The sequence below is a fragment of the Thamnophis sirtalis genome, unplaced genomic scaffold (assembly GCF_051295495.1).
Source record: "Thamnophis sirtalis isolate CommonGarterSnake01/CBP01778 unplaced genomic scaffold, rThaSir2_p1.2 scaffold_7, whole genome shotgun sequence".
NCBI lineage: Eukaryota > Metazoa > Chordata > Lepidosauria > Squamata > Natricidae > Thamnophis > Thamnophis sirtalis.
Genome location: NW_028261387.1, coordinates 78,364,657 through 78,392,494, shown reverse-complemented (window position 1 = coordinate 78,392,494; position 27,838 = coordinate 78,364,657). Strand labels below are relative to the sequence as shown.

The following is a 27,838-nucleotide window of genomic DNA, read 5'->3' as shown; positions in this document are numbered from 1 at the left end:
ATTCTATCATTGGCAGTGACTCCCTAACTTTTCTGTCAGAATATTAAAGCATTTTGCCTTAAAGACAAATGAAAAACAAACCCTTGTGCATATTTAAATCTCCTTGGCTTCAGTGGGAACACGTAAATGTGCTCCTAACTTTGTAACTGCTTAGCTTTAAACAGTTTGTGCCATATGTTCATTTATTCCAGGGGTGTCAATCTCAAGGCCGGGGGGGGGGGGCAGATCCGGCCCACGAGGTAATTGGATCTGGCCTGCGGGGCTGCCCTGGAAATAGCAAAGGACCAGCCTGCAGTGCCCCTGCCAGCAAAAATGGAGCTCAGGAAGCCTGTGGACGACCCTCCCGAGCTCCATTTTCTCTGACAGAGGGTTGCAGGAGGCCATCGCAGCCAAAAATGGTGCTTGGGAGCCTGTTTTCGCTGGCAGAGCACTTGCGCCACCACGGGCACACTCGACGCAAGTGATGCCGAGCTGGCCACGGCCACCCTGGCCACACCCACCCTGGCTCACCAAGGTCAAACACAGCCCTGATATGGCCCTCAATAAAATTGAGTTTGACACCCCTGGTTTATCCAATAGAAACAGGACATTTTGAGGAAATGCTACACTAGGTAAATGCTTTCCAGTTGCCTTTGTGGGCTAAACAAATACATCAATTACTTTTTCTGTCCTACAGTGTGCTTTTATCATCAGTTTTGATCTTCAGAATGGCTAGACTCATAAGGAGGGTATTAATTGCAATATATGTGCTCTACATGGGGCTGCCCTTGAAGAGCATCCGGCGACTTCAGCTAGTCCAGAACGCGGCCGCGCGAGTGATCATGGGCGCACCACGGTTCGCCCACATAACACCGATCCTCCGTGAGCTGCGCTGGCTACCTGTTGATCGTCGGGTGCACTTCAAGGTCCTACTTACCACCTATAAAGCGCTCCATGGTAGTGGATCTGGCTATCTGAGAGACCGCCTTCTGCCAATTACCTCCCTGCGTTCCATCAGATCGCACAGGGTAGGCCTCCTCCGAATTCCATCCGCCAGTCAGTGCCGGCTGGCGACTACGCGGAGGAGAGCCTTCTCAGTTGCAGCTCCGACGCTATGGAACAACCTCCCCGTGGAGATCCGTACCCTCACCACAGTCCAGGCCTTCCGCACAGCCCTCAAGATCTGGCTATCCTGTCAGGCCTGGGGATAGGATTTACTCTCACCCCGCCCGAATGTTGAGTGAATGTTGTGTTTTATGGTTAATTTTTTTTACTCACGTTTTTCTTTTATGTCTTGTCTTACACTCCCTTCCCCCATTGTTGTAAGCCGCCCTGAGTCCCCCCAGGGAAAAGGGCGGCCTATAAATGTTAATAAAATAAAATAAAATAAAAATAAAATATTAATTTCAACCAACCTCTTTTCTGCTCTGTTCTAGCAGTCGCAGGAACCACCTGCTTTAAAAGCACCCAGCCTGGCTACCAAAGTCCGAAAAACCCTGAGCAGCCGTGTCCATGAGGCGGTGAAAGCAATTGCTCTCTGCCACAATGTGACTCCTGTCTACGAATCGAATGGTGTGACAGATCAGGCTGAAGCTGAGAAGCATTATGAAGATTCTTGCAGGGTGTACCAAGCTGCTAGTCCTGATGAGGTAAAATAGTCCTCAAAAGAATGCTATTGTTTTTTTTTTATTTCTTAACATGCCTGTTTTCCCCCCTTTTGTTTTCCAAATATGGTTAATAGTATTCTGATGGTTAATGTAAGTACAGCTGTTAAATTTCATATGCTTGGAATTTATCCATGGCAATGTAATTGGTTTATATAAATAAGATTTCTCAAATCCTACAATTTTCTTTTATTTCCATTCAATCAGTTTTCAGAGGCTGCTTGGACAAGTCCCTGTAGTTTTCTTGGCAAGATTTTTCAAAAGTGCCTTCCTAGGGCTGAGAATTAGTCGCCACAGGTCACCCAGCCAACTTTGTGTCCAAGGAGGAACTAGAACACACAGTCACCCAGTTTCTAATCTGATGCCTTAATCACTGCTCCAACTGACTCTCCCATGCAAATATACCAGAATTTTATTTTGTTTTAAAAGTTAAATCTTTCATGATAAAACCCTGTCTTGGAACACAATTTCTTGAACAGTACTGAAAATGTAAGTCTTCCCATTGTCTTCACAAGGGATGTGATGGCTCAGTGGCTAAGACGCTGAGCTTGTCGATCAGAAGGTCGGCAGTTCGGCTGTTCAAATCCCTAGCACTGCATAATGGAGTGAGCTCTTGTTACTTGTCCCAGCTTCTGCCAACCTAGCAGTTCGAAAGCATGTAAAAAATGCAAGTAGAAAAATAGGGACCACATTGGTGGGAAAGTAATAGCGTTCCGTGCGCCTTTGACATTTAGTCAGGTCAGCGACATGACCATGGAGATGTCTTTGGACAGCGCTGGCTCTTCAGCTTTGAAAAAAAGATGAGCACCGCCCCCTAGAGTCAGGAACAACTAGCACATATCTGCAAGCGGAACCTTTACTTTTATTGTCTTCACCCCTTAAAAATCTGGCTTCCTTCTTTTTTTAAAGAAGAAAAAAGCTAGGTTACTTTTCTGAATTTTGATATTGCTAAGCCATTCCCTGTAGGAAATCAGTGAAATGTTGCTTTAACAGACTTCTAAAAATCTACCTTTGAAACTCTATAGTAATAAAATATTAAAATTAATCCAGGAAGATCAGTTAACGTTGAAATTTGAACAAAACCTTGAAGGTCCATCTCCCTACCCCCCTTTTTCTGAACAAAAAGGATAATTTCTACCAGTTGGCACAGCATTCATTTCCTGAAACACAAAGCTGGGTTTCCTACATTTGTTTCCGGTGTGCATTCCTGGTCCAAGGCTCCTGAAAGCATCTTTATAGGGAGATCAGTTACAGCCTCTGGGCCTCCGTCATTCTGTCTGATTGAGGCCTTACAGTAACCAAGGGGAAATGTAAGAGGTAGAATCTGATCAGATAACTTGCCCAGGAGAAGACTTGACTAAGTGGCCTTTAACCCCCAAAACACTTCACCACTTCCCAGAATGGGGAAAAAAATGTGTCCGTCAATTACATTACAAGCAGCTGTTCATGACGATCCTGCCATCCAAATGAGATTTTGAAGTATGGGGGAAAAGTAAGAAGGGCCTCTTTATATCTCTGTAGGTCTGAAGTGGCATTAATCATTAGTCTTGTTGGCCAATAAATTCAGATGAGTTCATGTACAAGGAGTGTTCAATGGCTAGAAAGTTACACGGACGCTAGCCAATAATTAGAGGCCTATAGCAAGACTATTGTCTTACATATTGATATAGAATTTCATGGCTGGCATCAAAGTAGTGATGAGCTTTTGGGATGAACAGTCGTGATCTAGTTTGCTTTTGTTCTGATGTTTCACCAGAAGCTGTGGTTGGCATCTTCAGAGACGGAGCGTGTTGCCTTGTGGTGTACCTCTCGATGTGCTTCTGAAGAGGCCAGCCACAACGTTTCGGATGAAACGTCAGAACAAAATCAAACTAAACCATGGCCATTCAGCCCCAAAACATATCACTGCTCAACTGCCATCTTATGATGTGGTAATCAGCAAAATTACCCTGCGGTAATCCTAGGAATTGCCCTTATCGTTGGAGATCTTTTGTGTTTTTAAGAGAAGTGTTTATAGGTGCACAGATGAAATGAGAACTAAGCAAGCAAGCGCCGTCAGAGAGGCAGTTTTCAGTTTAATCCAGGCTGCGGTTTAACACAAACCAATGCCAGATTGTTCATTGGCGACTCCACTCCTAAAAGCCACATGCCTTTCCCTTTTATTAGATCTGGATTCACTAATCCATCAGCTAAGAATAGCATTTTAACAACACGTCACTTCATGCCTGAAATAACATATGTAAATATCGCATAATCACATTAAACCCCATACCAGCTGTGCCCTCTTTGCTCAGTTTGAGGGCAAAGGAGGAGAGAGGTTGGTCAACCCAAACCATTCGACCTCAAGAGCTGGATTTTTGGCTTACCACTTTTTCTTGCATATGGTAGAAATCCCTGCATAAAAATCCTTTATTCGAGAAGCTTAATTTCACCTTTCTCAAATAATGATTTTATTAAGTTCCTCCTCACCCAGCAGCACCCTTCCATGATGACTGTCACTTACTCACAGCAAACTCATATTTTGAATATAGGTAGGTAGCCAAAGCAATACGATTGACAGAAAAGGCAGATACCATCAAGGGAAATGCTTAAATGTGCCCAATTTCTTAAAAGGTGAGACATTCCCCCACCTCCAGTTCACCCCAATGAGAACTATACTCTCACTAGTGGAAAAATGCTGACTAAAAAGTGTGAAAGGGAGAGAAAAAAAGAGTAGAAATTAAAGAGAAATTATTGAGCGCCTTGAAAACTGGCATCCCTGAGGAAGAAGCAATCAATGGTGCATTTTTGGGGGGGTTGCTGCTTTTTTGCGCAATTTACATAGAAGTAGTCCTCAACTTACTACCAAAATTGAGCCCAAAATTTCCATTGCTAAGCCAGACAGTTGTTAAATAGGTTTTGCCCGATTTTACAATCTTTCTTGCTACAGTTGTTAAGTGAATCACAGCAGTTGTTAAGTTAGTAACATGGTTGTTAAGCAAATCTGGCTTATCCACTGATTTTAGCAATAGCACTTGTATACCGCTTCACAGTGCTTTTAGAAGCCCTCTCTAAGCGGTTTACAGAGGCAGCCTATTGCCCCCAACAATTTGGGTCCTCATTTTGCCAACCTCGGAAGGATGGAAGTCTGAGTCAACCTTGAGCCTGGTGAGATTTGAACTGCCAAACTGCTGGCAGCCGGTAATCAGCAGAAATAGCCTGCAGTACTGCACTCTTACCACTGTGCCACCTTGGCTCTTGCTTGTCCAAAGGTCGCTAAAGGTGAACACATGACATCAGGACACTGCAAACCCTCATAAATGCATGCCAGTTGCCAAGTGTCTGCATTTTTATCATGTGACCATGGGATGTTGCAACAGCCTTAAGTGTGAAAAACAATCCTAAGTCACTTTTTTTTCAGTGCCTTGTAACTTCAAATGGCCACTAAATGAATGGTTATATGTCAAATAACATTGCTAAAATACAAGAAGCAAGAAAAGCTTGCTATATGGCAGGGGCGTCAAACTGGCAGCCTGTGGCCTCGATGCATCATGTGGCCATGCCCACCCCAGCTCCGCACATGGGAAAACATCACGAAAGATCATGTGATGGCAACGTGACGTGGTGAGCTTAACACACATGCTATATGGCAAGCTAATAATGGCTGCAGCCTAGAAATCTTCATTGATGGGAGTATATCCTGAAATTAATCTTCTATTCCATATCTTATTAGATAATATTTGGGCAAAGTGATGCAGAGGATGTTACTTTCAGCGTAATTCATTGGAACTCAGAGTGAAAGATAAATTGATCCTCACGCTCAATAATAATCATTGTATTCATAAATACATTATTTTCTAAATATTGTCTATATTTTCTCCTGTCCTAACAACATGGTTGGCCTTAAGGCGAGAGTATTTTCCTTTTCCTTTCTTCATCATGGGGGGGGGAAAAAGATTTTTTTTTTTAAAAAAAAAGTTTGGCAACAACAATAAAAAAACAAAGTTGGTAGTTAAAAAACATGCATTAGGAACTTTTTCAAAATTTATCCAGAGAAAAACTATTTAACCTCCCAGGGATTGTACTGTATTTAGAGGTTTTTTAGAGGTTTTATTTGCATTTGTAGGCCGCCCTTTTCCCTGAGGGGACTCAGGGCGGCTCACAGAAAACCAGGGAGGGGGGAATACAACATTGAGACAACAACATATAATAAAATAGTAAACAACATGCATACATCATTCGGGCGGGGTAGCGATCCTTATCCCCAGGCCTGACGGGCGAGCCAGTTCTTCAAGGCTGTGCGGAAGGCTTGGACGGTGGAGAGGGTACGAATCTCTACGGGGAGCTCGTTCCAAAGGGTCGGGGCTACTGCTGAGAAGGCCCTCCTCCTTGTAGTTGCCAGCCGACACTGGCTGGCCGATGGAATGCGGAGGAGGCCTAATCTATGGGATCTTATAGGTCGTAGGGAGGTAATTGGCAGAAGGCGGTCTCTCAAGTATCCAGATCCACTGCCATGTAGGGCTTTATGGGTGATCAATAGCACCTTGAAGCGCATCCGGAGATCGACAGGTAGCCAGCGCAGCTCGCGGAGGATAGGTGTTATGCGGGTGAATCGGGGTGCACCCGCGATCACTCGCGCGGCTGCGTTCTGCACTAGCTGAAGTCGCCGGATGCTCCTCAAGGGCAGCCCCATGTAGAGCACATTGCAGTATTCCAGCCTAGAGGTCACAAGGGCCCGAGTGACTGTTGTGAGGGCCTCCCGATTCAGGTAGGGTCGCAACTGGCGCACCAGGCGTACCTGGGCGAATGCCCCCCTGGTCACAGCCGTTAAATGGTGGTCGAATGACAGCTGTGGATCCAGGAGGACTCCCAAGTTGCGGACCCTCTCTGAGGGGTGTAAAATTTGACCCCCCCCATTAGTATGTAACTAATGGAAAGCATTGGGACAAAAGCTAATTCACTGTTTATTTTATTCTTAGTTCAGTGTACTTTCCAGGTTGCTGAAGGTGCTCAGTCATTTACCTTTGAGATTCTGAGCAGTATTCCTCAACCTTGGCCACTTCAAGATAAGTGGACTTCAAATCCCAGAATTCTACAGTCAGCACACTTGGCTTCACACATTTTGATGGTGGTCAAGGTTGAGAGAGGCTGTTCTAGAGGGATGGGATGAAAGGAGAGCAAGAGCCTCATGGGCAGGTCAATCTCTCAGTTGCTGTCCTATCCCAACCCCAACCATACAAACCACGTCCGCGAGTCCCAGGTGTTATCAAACTAGAAAGACACTTCTAGCCACAGCAAAGGCTGAGGAATCCAAGAGAGGAAATGGTACAGTTAGCAATCAAATCACTTCCTTCTTCTCTTTGCCTGTTTCCCTCCTCCCTCCTGTTGCATTCGCTTGACCTCTGAACCTACTAGCTCAGCAGTCTATCTGACCTGTGACTTCTCTTGTGCTTAGGTGGCCCTGGTGCAATGGACAGAAAGTGTTGGCTTGACACTGGTTGGAAGGGACCAGGCTTCTGTGCAGCTGAGGACTCCTGGTGGCCACATTCTAAACTACACCATCCTCCAGATTTTCCCCTTCACGTATGAAAGTAAACGAATGGGGATTATTGTTCGGGTAAGATGGATAAGCACATGGGGAGAAGTATTCTCTGTAAATTGGGGTGAGATTTCAGGGTTTTAGGAACCCATTTATTATTGTGATTGGTTGGTTATACAGTCAGCCAAATATTTAGACTGGATTTGGTGTTTTTAACCACCTTCCCAAGGGTCTGGGATAGGCAGACTACTTAGTTATATTAATGCTATTGTCACAGGATATGAGCTGTTGCAAGTAAAGTTGCCTTTTGCAATTGACTGATGGAGATTTTTGTCAATGCCAGTAGTATTTAAGTGCTGCTCCAGATGTATTGTTGTTATTATTTATTTCTTAGGATATTTTATAAAGCCTGGTGCAAAATATGTAATTACCTGTAAATGATTCGCATCTCTTCTATTTTTTTGGTTTTAAATTTAGGATTAACATATGGACAAGTGTGTTACGCATGCCATAATATGTAGAGCCATCATTTTTCCTAATCCCTGGTTTATATAGCACTCTTCACTGTTGATGGAATTGTGGTCTGCATAATGGGAATATATATATATATATATATATATATATATATATATATATATATATATATATATATATATATATATATATATATATATACACACACACACATATATATATATATACACATATACATATACACATACATATACATATACATACATATACACACACACACACACACACACACATATATATATATATATATATGTATATATATATATATATATGTGTGTGTGTGTATATATATATATATATATATATATACATATATGTGTGTGTGTGTGTATATATATATATATATATATATATATATATATATATATATATATATATATATATATATATATATATATATATATATATATATATATATATATATATATATATATATATATATGGCTGTTTTTCCAAGCTACTTTCATTTCCTCAGGTTAAAACTGCTGTTCTTGATAATCAATTAGGAGTCAAATTTATCTCTAAAAGTAGTGCAAATTTTCTAGAGACCCATTGTAAGAATCTCATCTACTTTCCAACTCCATCCTCTTGAATTTGGTTAAAATTCTTTCCAAGTTAATCAATTCTTTTTGGGTCTTCCAGCATTGGGGAAAATGCCCATTGGATTTTTTATTTCTGCCATAAGAAAACTCCCAGCTTATAGAGAAGGTTCAGAGAGGCTGATATGTCTGAATCTTCATTTTCCTACACTTCCCACTTCCCACTTCCTATTATCCAAATCATAACTATAATGTATTTCCTGCATGCATAAATCGGGACAGTTTTTTGATTAAGAGATGAAAATACTGAGAGATAACATGCTGATGTATGTGATATGGAAAAATAGAAAGGAGAAAGGATTTGTTAAGTCTCACATACAAAAACACTGTTAGTAATAAGCTGTTGGATCATGTTTGCTTTACTTATAATCTTTGTGGCCGAGTTAAAAAAAAAAAGCCCAAATATCCTTTCTAGATTCTCTAGCTGCCTTGCAAATGGTAAAACAATTAGCAATCTCCATCTCCCTGAGTTTTGTAGCATCTTCTTCTTAATAGGGGGCTGTTAAAGATTTGCTCGCTTTCATAGTATCTGATTCCAGGGATCCTGTTATAGCCAACAAGCTAGGCAAATAAAGACAGTTGCTGCCTCTTATTGGTAAGGAGGTAGCTGTTTGTTCAACCACAAAAACTTTCCAGTCTCTCTTCTTCTGAGCAGTTGGAATGGAGAATGGGGTGCTTGGGGTTTTTTTGCAACTCAGAAACTGCTATTGTCATGTGTCAAGTGGGAGTTGGGGGAGGGAGGGAAAGGTCTTTGAACCTTGGCCCAAAATCAGACTATGGTGGAAAAAGATGTGGTTGAGAAACAATACAACTGGCAAATCTTTCTGCAGATTTATACTTGTAATCGTGCCATATCATGGGAATGTGCTAACCTCCTACTGAACTTGGTGAGAGGAAATGACTAATGCAAGGAGATAGTTGATATGATATTTATATTGGACAAAAGATCTAAACGCTCTTAAAACTAGTTCTGCACTGCAGGAAGTGGACTTTCTTGTTAGTTTCCTATTAAAAAGTTATTAAAACATATCTCAACAGTTTAAACGTGTAATGCACAAACATTGATCTTAATTTGTGTTGGAAATATTGTAACGTGGGTTTTTTTTTCCTGGCACCCTTGGATTTGAAATCGGAAGTTTGCATTGACACATGACTCCATTGTCATACGTCCTTTTGTCAAAGATGACAAATAATGTGCCACTGCCATATGTAAAAGCCACTGGTATAGATAAGGTTACGGTGTTTGTGTTGGTTTCCAGCCTCAAGATATTACAATGCTAAAGAAGATTGTTGATCAAGCTCATATAAATGTTTTTTTTAAAAAATCAAGCAGGAGAAGGGAGGGAAGTCCCCTTAGTATTGTGGCCCACCAGCGACCAGCAGAGCTGGCAGCAGAGTCAGACAGTGAGGAGGTTGGGGAGGAGCATGGGCCAGTCCTGGAGGCTGGGGAAGGCTCGGACGAGGGCTCTGTGTCAGAGGAAAAGACAGGGCTGAGGCCGTCTGGCAGTGGTCATCTGCCTTCAGAGCTAGACAGCAGTGAGGCAGAGGAACAGCTACAACGTGTTCCCAGTGTGCGCATGCGCAGAGCTTCCAGAAGAAAAGAACAACTCAGAAATCAGGGTAGACTTGGAAGTAAAGTCACAGGTGGAAGGTGATTGGCCCCCTCCCATAGAAATAAAAGAGGATGGAAGGGGGAGTGGGCTTTTGCAGGAAACAATTTGTTTAGTCAGTCCTTAGATTCATTTTAGGAGTGTAAAGATCTGTCCGTGAATCTCAGAGACTCTGTGCCTAGTCTTTCCTTGCATAGCACCTCATTTGGAAAATATTTACATGGCAGCTTTCCAAGATAGATAAGGTCTGTAGTCATAAATATTCCTTTGAAAGACTGTTTGCCAGGCCTTGCTGAATGTGAATGAGAGGAATTCACATTTGTTTAATAAAAGGGATTTTGTCAGGGCTAGGACCCTGCCTTGTGCTTTTTGGGGGAAGCCTAGGTCAGAACACTTAACTCTTCCTTCATCTGAGGAAGGAAATCATTCTCATTCTTTAGTAGGTCTACTCTACAGTATCTATGGAGGATAGAAAGTTTGTATTTGGTCTCCATATTAGATCACATGCTATCTACAAGCCCAAATCTCAACATCAAATTTAATTTCTTTTCTTTCCAACAGACAAAGAGAACCTAGGCACTGCATCCACCATTTTTTTGGGGGGGGGGGAGGAATAATGGGCAGGGCAATAATGCAAAGTAGATGGGTCCTATCAGACATTCAGTCATGACTAGGATTTTCTCATTTTTTCCTCCTTGGTTTTGGCAGGAAGATTTTTTGTTTTTTTGTTTTCGATTAAGCCTGAAAATGTACACTATGTGCCTCCTGCATTTTCTCAAAATTATGGAACTGTGATTACAATATTATTTAATTGTGAGCAGAGGTTTTTGAGGTTGTAAAGATTCTTGGCGCTTTGTCCCATTCTAGCTTCTATAGCCTTTTAGAGCTTTTTTTGGGCTGGTTATCCTCTTTTCATTTTGTTTATGTTATTGAGCTACTATAATCTTCCCGGATTTGCATCAAGTCTTTTCTATTAACTTCACTGGGTTTGTTTTTTCATCTGGCTGACTGGCGGTCAGCTTCCACGGATAAGGATGGGTTTGAAATGGGTCTTATCTAACAGCTTAATCACTGCTCCAAAATGGCTCTGGGGGAATCCCAATGATTTGAGAAGGAAAATGTGTTTCTGGCTGAAAATCATTTTAGGAGAGGGAGAAAGAAGACAAGACCAGTCCGGCTGTAGAACTTGTGCTCAAAAGCAGAGTCTACAGAATCTGAACAATATACATATTCCTTATTTATAGACCAAGTAATAAGTCTTTCTCCATATTCCCTTTGGATTCGGTGTACGTAATTCCAGTTAGGTGAGTATAAGATTACAGCCTTTATCCTGTAACTTAATACTCACCAATTTCAAATGGATTTTTTGTTTGAAAACAAAAAGATAATGTACACGCGTGTATTTTAAACCTAAATGTGAATTAGTGTGATGTTTTATCCTTTGCAAGAGAATGGCTGGAATGAGGAAAAAGCAGCGACCTTTTCCCAGGCAGAACAGTGGGAACCTGACCTCAGCCTGGGACTTCAGCCAGTAACACCTGTCATTAAATAGAGCAGAAACAGAAGATGAGAAAATCAACCCATTCTCCCTCCTTGATAGAACTTACATCATCAAATGCTGTTTATTTTGTTCAGACACAGAAAATTAACAGGCCAAGCAAAAGGCTAGGGTAGAATTGATTCCCTTAATATGTTAATTGTGCATGTGGAAAGTTTGGAGTTTGTTTTCTGGCGGGGCATTCAGTCATTGGAGCACTTGCTTCAAGTATAAATTAATAGTGGGCATACACAGATTTATTACTTTGTTTGATTGTTAGCGTTAGCTTTTAGACCACTGAATTAGTAAGGAGTTCAAAGTCCATTCCCCAATAATATTAGAAGTTCATAGTATACCATTCTTCATAAGTGGTCACATAGCTCCTAATCTTCAATAATCTTCAATAAAAGCTTTTCTACTTCCAAAATTATCTCTTCTGCTGCCAGACACCTGATATAAACAGAAAATTCCAGCATTTAGAACAAATCTTATGTCCTGTAATCTTAACCTGTCACTGTAGGACATACCCTTTGGAGAAAAAGAAAACTTATTTCATCTTCTATATGACGGTTCCACCACAAATCCGCGAAGCCCTTATCCGCGGAGACATAAGTGCGAAGACTAATTCGCGCCGTTCGAAGCGCTAAGGAAAAACGCGACCCTACCGCGATGACATAATCGCGGAGGGCAAATCCGCGCATTCCCAAGCATTCAGCATCCTAAACCTAACCCTAAACCTAACCCTAAACCTAACCCTAAACCTAACCCTAAACCTAACCCTAAACCTAACCCTAAACCTAACCCTAAACCTAACCCTAAACCTAACCCTAAACCTAACCCTAAACCTAACCCTAAACTAACCCTAAAACAAACCCTAAAACAAACCCCTAAACCTAATCCTAACCCTTACCTTAATTTAAATCTGCTTTCTGCCGCCGCGCTGTTTTAAAGCGCCCTTCTGTCGCCGCGCTGTTGTCGCAGTGGTGATGACGTTGCAACGCGATTTTATCCCCGCTATTTTGACGAGTGCGGTTTTGTCGTGCCACGCTATATGACAGCCTTGTCAATAATGGAAGAAAGTTACAATTTAATTAACTGTTTTTCAGGCTGAACGTATCTTAGAAACTGATAATATCCAGACCAAATAGATGTAGATATTAAGGAACAAACAAGATGGTACATAAATGACATATGTACACCTATTTTTTTTTAAAAAATTAGTTGCATGATGATGAGATCAAAAGAAGGACCATTATATACTTTGCAAACAGGGAAGAATAAGAACCTTTCCAAAATGTCCCTTCTTTTTAAAAATAAAATGATGGTACAATGGTCTTTTTTTTATATAAAAGAGACTCCCTGTATCAAACTGACTCCTACACCCTGTGCAAATTCGGGAGGGAAGAAGACAGCAATCCACAGTAGAAAGCTGTTGTACATTCTTCTAACTTTCGCTTGCTAAGATTCCATGTTGTTGTTTTTGCAATGACACAGAACTTTTCTTTGGTGTTTGACCCTTTTAAAGCCATGTTTTGAACGTTACAATTTTTTCTTCTTCTGAATTGTGCTTCCTTATATTACTGAGTGGTGGCTCAGTGGCTAAGACGCTGAGCTTATCAATCAGAAAGGCAGTTCAGCGGTTCAAATTCCTAGTGTCATGTAACGGAGTGAGCTCCCGTTACTTGTCCCAGCTTCTGCCAGCCTAGCAGTTTGAAAGCACGTAAAAATGTAAGTAGAAAAAATAGAAACCACCTTTGGTGGGAAGATAACAGCATTCTGTGCACCTTCGGCGTTTAGTCATGTCGGCCACATGACCACAGAAACATCTTTGAACAGTAAACGGAGATGAGCACCGCCCCCTAGAGTCAGGAACGACTAGCACATATGTGCGAGGGGAACCTTTACCTTATATTCTTTGGAGACAGAAATTTTCCTTATGCTGATTTATGGTTCTTCAAGTTAGGCATTTTTAGAATAACACACAAAATGACATTAAATTGATGTATTACGTATATATTTTGTGAATAGATATCTGCATCTTTAGTATCTGTACTAAAACAGAGCGGCTGAGGTTTTTTTTCCCTTTGTCATCTCATTTCTTTCCTCTTCCCTGTTTTCTGTCTCTTTCAGGATGAATCTACAGGAGAAATAACATTCTACATGAAAGGGGCGGATGTGGTTATGGCAGGCATTGTTCAATACAATGACTGGCTGGAGGAAGAGGTACAGAACAGCATTCTCTATGCTGTGACTTATTTTACATTTCAAATATGAAATTCCCATTAGGGCAAGAATTCCTGATTAGATTCAGAGAATGCTTTGAATGCTCCTGATGATAAATCTCAGTCTTTCCTAACATGGCAACCTCTCTATCTGTTGTACTACAACTTCCATCATTAGCCTGCCTTGCCTCTTTAGGGTAGTGGGCAGAGGTGGGTTCCTACCAGTTCGCACCTATTCGGTAGAACCGGTTCGTCAAATCTACCGAACTGGTTAGAAGAGATTCCACCAGTGGACCCGGAAAGCAGGCCACACCTACAGAAGGGGTTCCAAATGTTTTGAAACCCACCACTGGTAGTGGGAGTAATAACCAAGTCATATGAAGGCAAGACAAGACCATCTGCAAACAGGAGAGAAGAACAGAGGTAAGAGGAGGGGAGAGGAAAAGAGAGGAGAGGATAGATAGACTGTATGTTCTACTTATAGGTATGGTAAAGAAAAGTAAAAGTAGGGCAATGTGTGTGCATTGGGGTGAGATGCATATACACAATTTGAATCTGCAGATATATTTCATGCAACTTGCTTATATAGACCATCCTTATTGGAATTGTCTTTGCAGTTTATCTATGCATTAGTAATTCCATGCAAAATCTGAAATGTTTGGAAGTCCCCATCATTCAGCTATCCCATAAAAAAATGAAGTAAAATATATTACATGGCCCTGCATGGGAGAAATCTAAGATTGAAACACTATGTAAAACAGGTGTGCATCCATGGCATCAGTGCATCTGGTATAGTGTGATTATTCTCCAAGATTAAGCTGGAATGTAATTATATTTTTGCTAAAATTTTAGAAGGTTGCTAGATCACAAGCGATTCTAGCAAGGTCAGCCAAGTTTTTACATTTAAAAAAAAAAGATTTCATTTGAGATTTCACCTTAGTTTATCATTGTCACCAAAAACCAATTAACATTTTAAGGTAAAATAGTCAAAGTCTTGCAAGATTTTTGGGTTGATTGCTAGCCCTTGATATAAAACTGTAACCATTATTTTGAAGCTGTCTTTTAAAACCTCAGTTCAATTTTATTACAACTATAGTATTAATATTATGGTGCAATTCCAATTTTGGAATTTTTAAATTCTGCTCACTGGAAAGAACAGGAACAATTGTTGCGCTAATACTTATTTCCAATGGCAGATTCGCTTACAAGAATGTGTCTGTATTCCTTTATAGTGTGGTAACATGGCAAGAGAAGGATTAAGAGTTCTTGTAGTAGCAAAGAAATCCTTGTCTGAGGAGCAATATCAAGATTTTGAGGTAAGCAAATTAAATATGAAATAAAACTCAAAATGAATGTTCCATTTATGTCTGGAATAAGCAGGGCAGTGCTTAAATACCATATTTTTTTGGAGTATAAGACACAACTTTTTCACCCTAACAGAGTGTGGAAATGTTGGTGCGTCTTATACACCAAATACAGCCATTTTTGGCCTCCCAAAGCCCCGCCTCCACATCCCATTTTTGTGAAAAACAAGAAGTTTTTTGCAAAAACAAAGGCGTTTTTGCCTTCCCCCAGTCCCCAGAAGCACTCTACAGGGTTCAGCAGGGCTAGGGGAAGGCAAAAATGCCTCCATTTTTACGAACTGGCCATTTTCTGCCTGTTTTTTGCAAAAACGGGGGCATTTTTGCCTTCCCCCAGCCCTGCTGAAGTCTGCAGAGTGCTCCTGGGGGCCAGGGAGGACAAAAACTTTTTTTCTTACTTACCTCTTTGAGATCTTGGTGCATCTTATACACTGGTGCGTCTTATACTCCGAAAAATACAGTAGGTTAAACTGTAAAGTACTATGTTTGCTGTTTCCTTTTCTTGGCAAAGATGGAATTGGCCATAGTTAATCATGCACTGGCAACTTCCAGACTAGAAGGGCTAACTTTAGAACAGTTTTGGAAAATGGATGAGTGAGTTGGCTGTATATATATATACTTGCATCTTATCGTTTTCTTTGGGTTCTAGGATTCCAACCTCACAAACTGTTTTTTACCTTTAAAAATTGTGAGTAGTCTTTTCTATATTTGATGCCCTCCAGAACAGGACAGCCATCGCCAAAAATTCTGGGAGAAAGTCCATCCACATGGAAGGCATCAAGTGTAGAATAACTAAGATGGCTTACATTGACACAATATGCTTAACTTGGTTGCTAAATTAACCTATATTCTAGGTACACAAAGCACGAATAAACTAATCCAGTGACCTGGATTTGCACCACACACTTACTAAACCACTAAAACACCTAACCAATGTTAATAGTCTATTTAGGCATGCTGTGCAAATGCAGTTTTTAGATCTTTAACTGGTCTGACTAAGTGAGTAGTGCATAATACTTTATAACACATATGTGAAAGAAGGATATAGGACAAACAGAAGGCACGAATATTTCATAAGAAGATTTAAGGATATTTACTCATGTATTACTATTTATCCTTCTCATCTTTTCTACTACCTTTTCCTCCAGATATCTTATGATTTCATTACTTTATTGTTTGTACGCTGTATGTACACTGGACAGTTTATGCACTGGAGACAAATACCTTGTATGTCCAATCACACTTGGCCAATAAATCTGTTCTGTTCTGCTCTACTCTACTCTAATTCCATTCTATTCTATCTTGCATGACAAGCGGAAAGGAATCCATATCATTCCAACCAATTCTAGATAGTACAACCAGAATACATGTTGCTGCACAGCATGGCAGGCACCCTTTGGGGAAGAACATCTTGCATTGTCTTCTCCTGCACCACCCTTGATGATACTATATAATTTATTCCAGGATGTGGAAGGACAAAGGCTAAAATAAAAATGACTTATGATATGAGGGCTGCTCTGGATGTGCTCCTAGTGTATCAGTGGCAGCCAGCTGGCAGCTCAAGGGCCACATCAAACTTATGGATGCCAGCCAGTTGACTCACCATTCTCTCATGTTCTTCTCGCAGATAAAGATTCTTGAAATGTGGGCCATTCTCTTCCCATCTGGCTTTAGAAGGGAGGGAAATACACACACGCACACACAAGCACACAGAGAGGGGGGGGGGTACCCAACCCATATGTTTCCTGCTCTTTTCCTCCTCTTCCCTACCCTATAAATGTGCTAGCAATTACAAGTGAAGGAATATATTTGCTTCCACACCTAGTTGTTGTTTTTTTTAAATAGTAATTGGCCAGGTTTTTCTAAATGGGAGGGATACTTTTTCCCCTGCTGGAGCTGTATTTTATTTAATCTTCTCTGTCTTCTCTGAGCCACCAGGGGGCATCGTGGTGATACAGTGATATTGTAGGAAGGGTTGATCGGAAATTTTTATCTCTTTGTATGCATGCTTTTAGTTTTGTTTAGTTTTGTTGGTCCCGTGAAGAAAGACAAGAAAATAGCTCCTGAAAAGGCTTAATGCACCTGATTTTTGTGTCTTGGTGGTTAAAAAAGGAGACTAAAAATTATGCTGCTGAATTTTAGCTTTTTGCTGCCAAAACCTAGTAGTGCGATGTGGCTGCTTTAAAAATAGAGGTGGGGGAAATAGCTGCTGGCTCTTGGAAAATTTTGCCTGCTTTTTCTTATCCGTGGTTCTTTGTTCTAATGTGAGCCAAGCACTTAGTGAATGAACAAGTAGCAAAGAGATGTGTCTCTCGTGATCTTCCTCAGGCCCGCTACGTCCAAGCAAAATTAAGTGTCCACGACCGCTCCCTGAAGGTAGCCACAGTGATTGAGAGCCTGGAGATGGAGATGGAGCTGCTCTGCCTGACTGGAGTAGAAGATCAACTACAGGTGGATGTCAGGCCAACTTTGGAAACTCTGAAAAATGCTGGCATTAAGGTATGATTGAAGCAGAGATCAAAAGTGTAAGATTTACTGGTTTCCCCCCCCCCCCAGTCTATTAGTCTATGGCTGAATAAACGTGACAGAATTATAGTGAGAAGAAATGGGTGGTTTCCAAATCATTAGGAGCACCTCAATAATGCTGTCAGTATATAAAGCATGACAGGTAGCCCTTGACCAGTCACTTAGCAATCATTCAGTGTTACGACAGAACCAAAAAAAGATGCAAACTGTATTCAGAGTTTTGACAGCTGACCTTAGGTGGGTTCTTACTGGTTCGTCCAAACCGATAGTGGTATGGCAGCCTGGGTCACTGGAACCAGCAGCGACCCAGTCCTGCCATGCCCCCGAAGGGTTCTCCGGTCATCGTAGGTGGCAGCGCCATCTTGTTTTTAAGTTCTGGTCATGCACAGAACAATTTTAATTGAACTGCGCATGTGTATGCAGCACATCCAGCGCGCACACATGCAAACCAGTAATAAAGCCGGCCGGAACCCACCCCTGCAGCTGACACTACCCCCACATTTGATTGCATTTTGGGCATTCAGCAACTGGGCCCCATTTGTGACTGTTTACAGCATCCCACAGTCATATGATCATGATTGTCTTTCTTTTCTTTTCTTTTCTTGCCAGAAACCAGCATTTACATTTAGTTCCCAACAAAAAAATGCCCATTGTAGAGAATGGCTTTGCTTAATATCCATAGAAAGACTCACAACCAAAATTCTGGACTCAGTTGTGATTGTAAGTCGAGGGCTACCTTTATCAATGAAGTACCTACAGTGTTTTACAGAGTCACATCTCAGAATTCTGGTTTGATATTGGTACAATCTTTGGTAGAAGGACAGCATTTCCCCTTCACTTAACAAAACAAATTCTCCGAGCAGAATGTTCCACTGAAATAGGAACTATATTCTATTTTGCTTGTAAGCAGCAAATTCAGGGATTTGACAAGGTGGAACTACAAAGAATTCCCATCGCGCTGGATGCTGCTGCTTATTTGATTTTCCTGTTGCACACTTTTCCAGGGTAGTCAGGGCTGCTGTCAGGCAAATAAAAATAAAAATAATATAAATATATAACATAATATACCCTGTTTAATATAACCTGTTTAAAATAACCAAACAGCAGCTGAAACTGTCATCAGTTCCATTAAGAATGTGATTTCAGAGCCAGATATTTCTAAAGGCAGAGAATAGAATAGAATAGAATAGAATAGAATAGAATAGAATTTTATTATTTGTATGCCGCCCTTCTCCGGGAGGACTCAGGGCGGCGAACAATTCAAAAAGGGGAAAAGGGGAACATAAAAACGAAATACAAATAATAAAAAAGCAACAGTTGCACAACCATACATGTCGAGAGGGGAGGGAACTCATCACCCCCAGGCCTGCCGGCAAAGCCAGGTTTTGACGGCTTTTCAGAAGGCCTGGAAAGAGGTGAGGGTCCGAATCCCTGCGGGGAGTTCATTCCAGAGGGCCGGAGCTGCCACAGAGAAGGCCCTCCCCCGGGTAATAGCTAGATGGCATTGGCTGGTAGATGGCACCCGGAGGAGGCCAACCCTGTGAGATCTAATGGGTCTGTGGGAGAGATTGACAGCCCAATACAACTTCCAAGGCAATGAATTTTATTTGATTTATCTATTGATTCAAAATAAATAAATATCCTTTATATCACCAGCTAGATGGCAGCACCTAGCTGGCCTTGGCTGATTTTTGAAACCTAACCTTGGTCAGAGTAATTAGTATGTGAATGGGAGACTTCTAGAAAAGATTGTCTGAAGGTTAGAAGAAGAGGAATATCTCAGAAGAAACCAATAGCAAGACAAGAAAAATACAAGGCTGTTTCATGAAGAATCAAGCTCAAACTGAAAGGCATTTACCTTCCCTATACTTTTATAGTGGACATTGTTCATATGAGTACCCTCCTGCTTTCTAGATTCCAAGAATGACCTGAGAGTTGAAGTCCATCAGAGAGCACTTCTCTTGGAATTTTTTTTTTCTGGCTTAGGAACCACACCATAGCTAGCATTTTCCCATGTCAGGAAAGCAAGCCTTTTAAATCAACTTATAACTAAGATACCTCTCCCTCATCCTGAGTAAAGTGTAGTTCAGCTGATTTCATTATTGTCAGCATTACCAAGCAAACTGGATTATCTTGTACAAATTTCATTGTGTATATAGTATAAAGTAGTGAATTGTGTTTTCTACAGGCTAACATGAAGCCATGTCTGATATATAGAATGCTTGTCTGAAATATATGGGACTTTGGATTCCTATTTGAAGGAACACCTTTGGAAAGAACGGCAGCATGAAGTTTATTCTTATTTTACATCTTTTTTATGAAGGCCGAGACCTGAACTTTTGTGAAAAAAGGGAGAATGGATATTCAAGATGTAGAGAAATACCCAAGGCCATGCTTGTGCTACTCAGAAATGCTCCCCCAACTCTTGGCTTTGCCTGTTGAAAGTGTTCAATTCCTTCCCATATCAATCATAACTCTTCCAGTGTGAATTCTCATATCCCATAATAGACTAGAAATCTCAGGAAAAGGCATGACTGCTTGAATCAAACTTGGCATCCGGTGGTACATGAGTGCTCTTTCAAGTTGGCTGGGGAATTCTGGGAGTGGAAGTCTACACTTCAAGCAGTGTTAAGCAGGTTGAAAAACATTGCAGTGTGCTGTAGAATCATCATAAGTATCAAAGATAATTTTGCAATTTACAGCTGGCAATACAAAATAGAATAGAGTTATTTTTTTTAATTAAATGGTTCAATTACCTGCTTTCATTCAGATGGTCATTTTGGTGCTCACTAATTAAAATAAAGTAGGGATGCGGTGGCTCAGTGGCTAAGACTCTGAGCTTGTTGATCAAAAGGTCGGCAGTTTGGGGGTTTGAATCCCTAGTGATGCGTAACAGAGTGAGCTCCCGTTACTTGTCACAGCTTCTTCCAACCTAGCAGTTCGAAAGCCAAGTGTGATTGGACACACAAGGAATTTGTCAAAATGTATAGTACAATTTATGACAGGTTACATGATTATATTCCATATCACTAGTGTCCAGTCCATAAGATGTATTTCCCAACAACAGGAAGAACAATATTGTCACATTGTGCAATATGCAAAGCAGGCGAATTTTGTTTGATTCCACTGGCTATTAAAAAGTTTAATTAGAGACTTGCACAGATATTTTGGTTGCTTCACATCTCTATGAAGTTGTCCACATGGTTACTGTCTTCTCATGATGTACAATGACTCATTGTGTGGATGTGGCAATTTTCTCCATGCCACCACAGACCTTTCTGTTCACATCTTCTACACACAAACAACTTGTTGCACTGAGACAGCTGTCACATGGAGCAGTTTAAAGCTGCCTTTATAGAACATCCATTACTGCATTATTGGTGCCATTTGTCTTAGTTGCAGCTTCCATCTCCAAAAATGGTCAAGGTTGACTCATGTTTTTGCGAAATATATCTCTTAGATCCCAGGATGATATATAAAGGCTTTTTAACAGTTACTTAAAAATTCCATGTAATTTATTTCAAATACGCAATTGCTAAAATTGCTTTTGTCAATTGCATTTATATAAAACTTCAAAGAATCATGGGATTTGAAAAGACTATGAGGCCATCATGCCTAAATGTCTGCTCGGTGTAGGATTTCAATTATATTTTAATTAAAATCCTGTCCAGAGTCAACTTGACCCCACCTAATTGATGCTGAGAGATCCTTATGGATAGTATTTCACCACTTAATCCCTCCACCCTACTGGTCCCTAACCAAATGCTCTTACCTTGCAAAGTGTGATGAAGCCCTTGAGATAGTAGAAGCTACATACTTTTATCATGGGACTTACTTTCAGATTTGTACTTGTCCTTAGTTTGTCCAACTCTCATATCCAGAAGAGAGAGACTCACATTCTAATCTACTTGGTACAAAGGTGCAAGTTCCTTCCATTTATTTTTACAGTGCCTAGATGTTGGATAGTTGGAAAAAACTATGATACGTCAGAGAGGATGGGTCTTCTCCAATTTTCCTAATGGTCTCCTACCCTAGTGCCAAGAAAAACAAATGGGTATGTCCATGAAATCACAGGAAGTCATCAATCTCTTGATACAAGGGAGATTTATGTATTTTTATAGGGTCATCTTAACTAATTTGATTGATTGATTTGTTAGATTTATATAGCTTTCCTCCAGGACCCCAAGGGAGCATACTTCGTATTTCCTCTTCTGTGTTTTCCCCACAACAGTAATGGTGTGAGGTAGGTTGATCTGAGAGAGAATGATTTCACCCCATGATTTTCCATAGCTGAAAATAGACAAACCTGAGTCTCCAGAATCCTGGTCTTAACCACTATGCCACATTTCTAAAATATAATGCATGTGTTAACTTTCCTACAAGCTAAACGTGTATTGTGCCTTTTTATTATTTACCATTATGTATTTGCTACATTGAATGCAACCTGCTTTCTTTTAGAGTTAAATGTAGCTTAAATACGAGCTTCTTCTAATATTATCCCCAGAATTTCAGCCTTGTAAGCTGACTTGAGAAAAAGTGATCCACATAGTGAGCTGTGTGGTTGAGTGGGATCTTGAATCTGAGTCTCCAGGGAGTCTGGTCCAAAGCAAACCATTGCATTATACTGGCTCTTTGTTTCTATTCATGTGAGGTTTTGATTATTATTTTTCATTCTAGGTATGGATGCTCACAGGGGATAAACTGGAAACAGCCACGTGTACAGCTAAGAATGCACATCTGGTAACCAGGTCTCAGGACATTCATATATTTAGACTGGTGAGTAATACAAATAAAACTTAATTTACTTAGCACTTGTCCACAGAGCTTTATTTTGAATGGGGGGAAATAACATTCAGCTTCACTGTGCATGTAGACTACAGCCTGAGCATATCATACAGTATAAGGCTACCCTTACTGCAAACGTCATTGCATATGATGGGTCCTAGAAGCTGGAACTTCAGCGTGGAAAAAGAGCTCTTCTTTCCTCCAATTTCTTGCAGGCTCAATTTTGCCAGGGTGCTTGTATCGGTCCTGAAATAAGTTCTTTAACAAGGCAAAATGCGGGGCAGAAATGCATTTTATGGACAAATGAAAAATGTTAAAATGGTTAATTCCTGTTCTGATGGTTTCGCCCCCAGATGTTACAGAGGCACTTTGGCTTATTTTCCAAATCCGCCCTTCATTGGAGATTTGAAACTAGTGTGGATGTTGTTTTCTTCTGCTTTGTCTTGCAGAACTAATTTATTGCTCATCCTTGTTGTTCTGTAAACGGAACTCCGCATCTCTTTGAAAATGCTTTTCTGAGAACTCTTTGCAAAATGACAGGCTCCAAGATTTCTTTGGGCAAAGAAAGAAAGGCCAGTGTGTTTCTGTACCATAGCTGTGCAGTGAATGTGAGATGGAGGATCATTTCGTTCATTTAAGCTAAATCATCTCAGGCAAAAGGACTGTCCTGAGTCATTAAAGTAGAGATGCAAATCTTTATGCCTGCAAAACCTGTCCTTTAGGCCTGCATTTAACAGTCGCTTTCATTTCTGAACTGTATCATGTGTTCTTCCTTATGCTATTGACTTTTTGTTGTGGTCTGCCGGTGGCCAGTAGAGCTGGCAGCAGAGTCGGACAGTGAGGAGGAACATGGGCCAACCCAGGGGGCTGAGGAAAGCTCAGATGAGGGCTCTGCTTTGGAGGCAGAGAGGTAGATAGACAGCAGTAAGGCAGAGGAATAGATGGAGCCTGTTCCCAGTGTGCATATGCACAGAGCTGCCAGAAGACAAGAACAACTAAGAAAGCGGGGTTGACTTGGAAGTAAAGCCATACCTTGGAGGTGATTGGCGCCTTCCATAGGAAACAAAAGAGGAGTGAAGGAGGAGTGAGCTTTTGCAGGAAACAATTTGTTCTTTCGGTCATTTCAAGAGTGGAAAGTTCTGTTTGTGGCTATAAGAAACTCTGTGCCTTGCCCGGCATCTGGAAACTAGTTATTTGGCAGTTCGCCAAGCAAGTTAAGGTTCGTGTTGATAAATATTCCTCTGAAAGACTGTTTGCCAAGCCTTGCTGACTGTGAATGAAAGGAATTCACAGTCATATAAATAAAAGAGGTTTTGTCGGGACCAAGACTCTGCTTCATACTTATTAAGGAGGCCTAGGTGAGAACACTTTCGCTCCTTTAATACAGAAGCATTAAATTTCCTAAAGAACACTAGAAATGATTGATCTTTGTCTTCTAGAGTTCTTTCAATAAACCCTCTCTTAAAATTGCCACAAGTTCATGGTGTTAACTGGGATGGAGCAATCTCTTGACAAAGTGTGATCATGGTTTTAAGAATAAAAAGAACAGGCTATGATATCCCTAGATACAGATTGTTTCATTCAAAGAACAGATTTGGTGATTCTTTTGCTGTAGAGATATATGTGGTATACAAGCCCTCAAATAAGCAAGAAGCGAGGTTGTTTTGGATGTGCTGTGCACACACACACACCCTCTGCTTGATACAGGTATACTAGTGGTGTTACTCCTGGTTTGGCACAGTTCGGCCAAATGGGTAGTTGTATTTTGGCCTGGGTTGCAGAACTGGCAACAACCCAGGCTGGCCACACCCCTGAACTGGTTTCTTGGTCACTGCTGCCATTTCCAGCATGTTGTTTAGTAGTGCGCGTGCATGCATAGTTCACTGTAAATTATTCTGTGCATGTACGCAAAGCGAACCAGTAGTAAAACCAGGAGCAACCCACCACTAAGGTATACCCCAGATGCCTCTGCAAAATCTGAAATGTCCTTGTGTTCTTTGGATTTGAATACGTTATACTTCCTTTACCAAGTAAGAATGCAGTGAATTATGTCAGAAAAAATGTTTAGTTGAAAATAGTGTCATATTCATAACCCAAATCTCTTCTTAGCATTATATGTCTCCTCCCCCCCCCCGCCAAGTTGACCAGTTCTTTCTTCTTCTTTTTTTCGAACCACTAATCATTCTTCTATGTTTTGGATAAGATCCACACTAATGTAAGTTTGTAGACATTCAAAATCTGCAACACTTGAGTCACTTGTTGCTGCCTACACTCCTTGGATCAAATTGCTCCTCTGTGGACTTTCACTGTGCAACGATCCTAATGAGTTCCTTGATTTTCTGAGGAACTTCAGGAGACAAAATGCCAGAAAAAGGCCTAGAGTGCTGTTGGAAGAAGACAAAGGGTGAATCTAATTGAGGATGAATAAGAGCCTAGGGATTACATGGGGGCGATAAGAACGGTGAAATGTAATTATTTCTCCAGCTTTATCACATCCTCAGCTAACTGCCCAGTGGGTCTTTTTTTCTTTCTTTCTTCTGCCGTGACTCATTCCTTGCTAGGGGGGAGCAAAATGTAGGATTTATATGCAGGTTCTTTTTGATCTCCATCAGCTTTCAGTGTCATAGACCATGGTATCCTGCAGGTATTAGGAGTGGGGATCAGGATCAGAGGTGGACTTCAAAAATTTCAGCCATGGGTTCTCTGCCCGGTTGCTGGATGGGCGTGGACATTGTGGGTGTCACCTAGTTGGCCTCCTGTATCATGGAGGGGGACCATTTTCACCATCCCCAAGCTCCGACGGCTTTCCTTGGACTTCTGGGAGGGCAAAAACTGCCTCCCCCGGGCTCCAGAGGCCCATTTTTCCCATTCTTTGAGTCTCCATGTGGGCCCTGCACTTACCTCGCATCCAAAATGGGCTGCATGGAAACTCCAGGGAGGGGAAGGGTAGGCGGGGCCAGCCAGGGGTGGGGTTTGGAAGTTCTCCAAACAGCCATAACGTTAGCTACGGGTTCTCCTAAGCCCGGATGAACCCATAGCAGGCTAACCCTGATCAGAATGTTCTAGTTGTCTCTTCCTTTCTCTGTGTTTGGTTTCGGTCAGCATTGAGGGTTTGGCCAATTGCCCTTTCTATGTGAGGCCACTGGGGCGAGTTCATCAGTGTGTCCCTATGATACCCAGTTATGCATCTCACGCTTCTCAAGGTCTTCTTCCAGTGTTTGGAGGCTGTGTGAATCTGAACTGAACAGTCTTAGGCTCGATCCTTACAAGACTGGGCAGTTGTGATTATCTGGATCCCCACCCACCTCCAAATCTGGACTGCTTCCATCCATATTTGGTCCTGAATATCCCAAATATCGTTTTCAGGATTAATCACAATCTGGAGATCTTTCAGGGCTCATATCTTCTGCTTGAATAGCAGGCAGCAGCTGTTGTCAGGAGGACTTTCACCCAAATTAATTTAGTGTGTCAGTCGTGCTTGCAGTCAAAGGCCTTTAAGAGAATCATTCATGCTTTGGTCACCTTATGTCTGGACAATTGCAGTGTAGTCTTGAAGATCACTTGAAATGTAGTGCATGAGCAATTATGAGCATGCTGTGATATGTTCAGGTAATACTTCTGCATGGTAACTACAATATAGTTACCATAAGGCCCTAGGTGCAATTCAAGGTCTTGGATATTACTTATAAAGCCCTTCATGGAATAGGGCTTTGTTATCTGAGTGTCAATTTATTTCCAGCAGTTTCTGCCCATCCCATGCATTCTGATGTAGGTTGACATCCTTCAGTTCCAATAGACTAAGTGATGGGAACCAGAAAGCAGGGCCTTTTTTTGTCAAGGTTCCTGCTCTCTGAAACACAATTCCCCATCCACCAAGATTCATATATTCCTGGCCTCACTTAGACAAACTTTTAAAACCTAGATTTTCCCCAAGGCCATGAAGTGGAGTGGACAGTGGTCCCTTGTATTGGCTTGTTACTTTCTCCTAACCTTAACCTTTCTTTTTCTTTTTTGGATTATGTATATTTTTGTTTCTATTGTCTTATTTTCTCACCTGCACAGAATTATGACAGATTGGGGCAGCCTACATAGGTACTAAATAAATAAATAAGACCTGCAAGTACAGAAGTGGTCAGGGCTTGGATCAGGACACCATACCCTCCACCTGGCTGATTTGACACCCATGTGACATGCGCTGAATTCTCTGCTGATGCTAAGCTACCCGTTCTCTCCCTTCCAGGTGACCAACCGTGGAGAAGCACATTTGGAGCTAAATGCTTTCCGACGCAAGCACGACTGCGCCCTGGTGATTTCTGGGGATTCCTTGGAGGTGAGAGGTGGGCTGGAGCTCCCAGCTCCTGCTTCTGCAGCTTTGGCCAGAAAGGCCTTTGCCCAAATTCCTCCAGTGAAGTGTTTTTCAACCTTGAAAACTTTAAGAAGTTGTCCTAGAATTCTTAGCTGTACCGTAAAGTTGCCAAGACTGAGAAACACTGATCTAGAAAATCAGGTTCTTACAAGGGTCAGCAAAAGAAACAATCTCTGCATCCCATTACCTGTTTGTTTCTTTCTTTGTTTTTCATGGAATAGGTATGCTTGAAATACTATGAGTATGAGTTCATGGAACTGGCTTGCCAGTGTCCAGCAGTCATCTGCTGTAGATGTGCCCCAACACAAAAGGCTCAAATTGTACGCTTACTCAAGGAGAGAACTGGGAAGCTGACCTGCGCAGTAGGTAGGTGTTAAGCCTCACACAGGTGACAACAAGAAAGCAAAGATTACACATACTGCAGTACGATATCTTTTATACTATTCTTGGGGTATCTACAGATCAGTGGTCCCCAACCGCCAGCCTGCGGGCTCTGTGGAATTGGGCTACATGAGAGGCTGGCCAGAGCATGCATGCGCATGCACAGCTCAATTTGCACAAGTAACATGCTGGCAGGCACTCATGCACACTGACCCACCACTTGTGCAAGTTGAGCTTTGCATGCCAGCCCACCACCCACATTGCTCAGTTCCCCTCTCTCCCTCAGTCAGGCCACCAGGTTGTTGGGGACCACTGCTATAGGTCATTGTTAATTATGCTCTTCAAGTGTCTATGGAGATTCTCAGTCATCCCGGGTCATGGTTTTCCCAAAGGTGCTTTTTTTCAAGAAGCAGATGGACTTTCTGGTTGTTGTTTTTAAAAAACACACTCATCCAAGAAGCTTCTTCAGCTCCGACTGGATGGTGAGGAATGGGAGGATTTAGACTCCTTGCAGAGCTGGTCATTTGCATTCTTTTAGCAGGTCATTAAGGTCACCTGGAGGTCTTCTCTTAAAGGCAGAAGCCTGTCCACCCGAAGGATATAACACCCAGGCACTTCTTGGATGAGAAATGAAACATCTTCAAATAAAAACTTTGGGATATGCTTTTCAAGAGGAATGTCTAGTGCTAATTTACAATTACCTGATTAAGGGGGCCCTTTCTTTCTTTCTAGTTTCTGGCCACCTAGGCTGAGTAA

The 27,838-nt window shown here is 41.5% G+C and overlaps 1 protein-coding gene across 1 annotated transcript in view; it reads left to right on the top strand.

The window, feature by feature from the left end:
- The window catches only part of ATP9A (ATPase phospholipid transporting 9A), a 111,126-nt gene that overhangs the window by 60,779 nt on the left and 22,509 nt on the right, over positions 1 to 27,838 (top strand). Inside the window, exons 14-21 of the mRNA XM_087720468.1 lie at positions 1,416 to 1,628; positions 7,078 to 7,239; positions 13,572 to 13,664; positions 14,896 to 14,979; positions 17,353 to 17,523; positions 22,228 to 22,326; positions 26,576 to 26,665; positions 26,923 to 27,067. Of these exons, the coding sequence (XP_087576594.1) occupies positions 1,416 to 1,628; positions 7,078 to 7,239; positions 13,572 to 13,664; positions 14,896 to 14,979; positions 17,353 to 17,523; positions 22,228 to 22,326; positions 26,576 to 26,665; positions 26,923 to 27,067 (1,057 nt within the window). The remainder of the gene's footprint in view (positions 1 to 1,415; positions 1,629 to 7,077; positions 7,240 to 13,571; positions 13,665 to 14,895; positions 14,980 to 17,352; positions 17,524 to 22,227; positions 22,327 to 26,575; positions 26,666 to 26,922; positions 27,068 to 27,838) is intronic.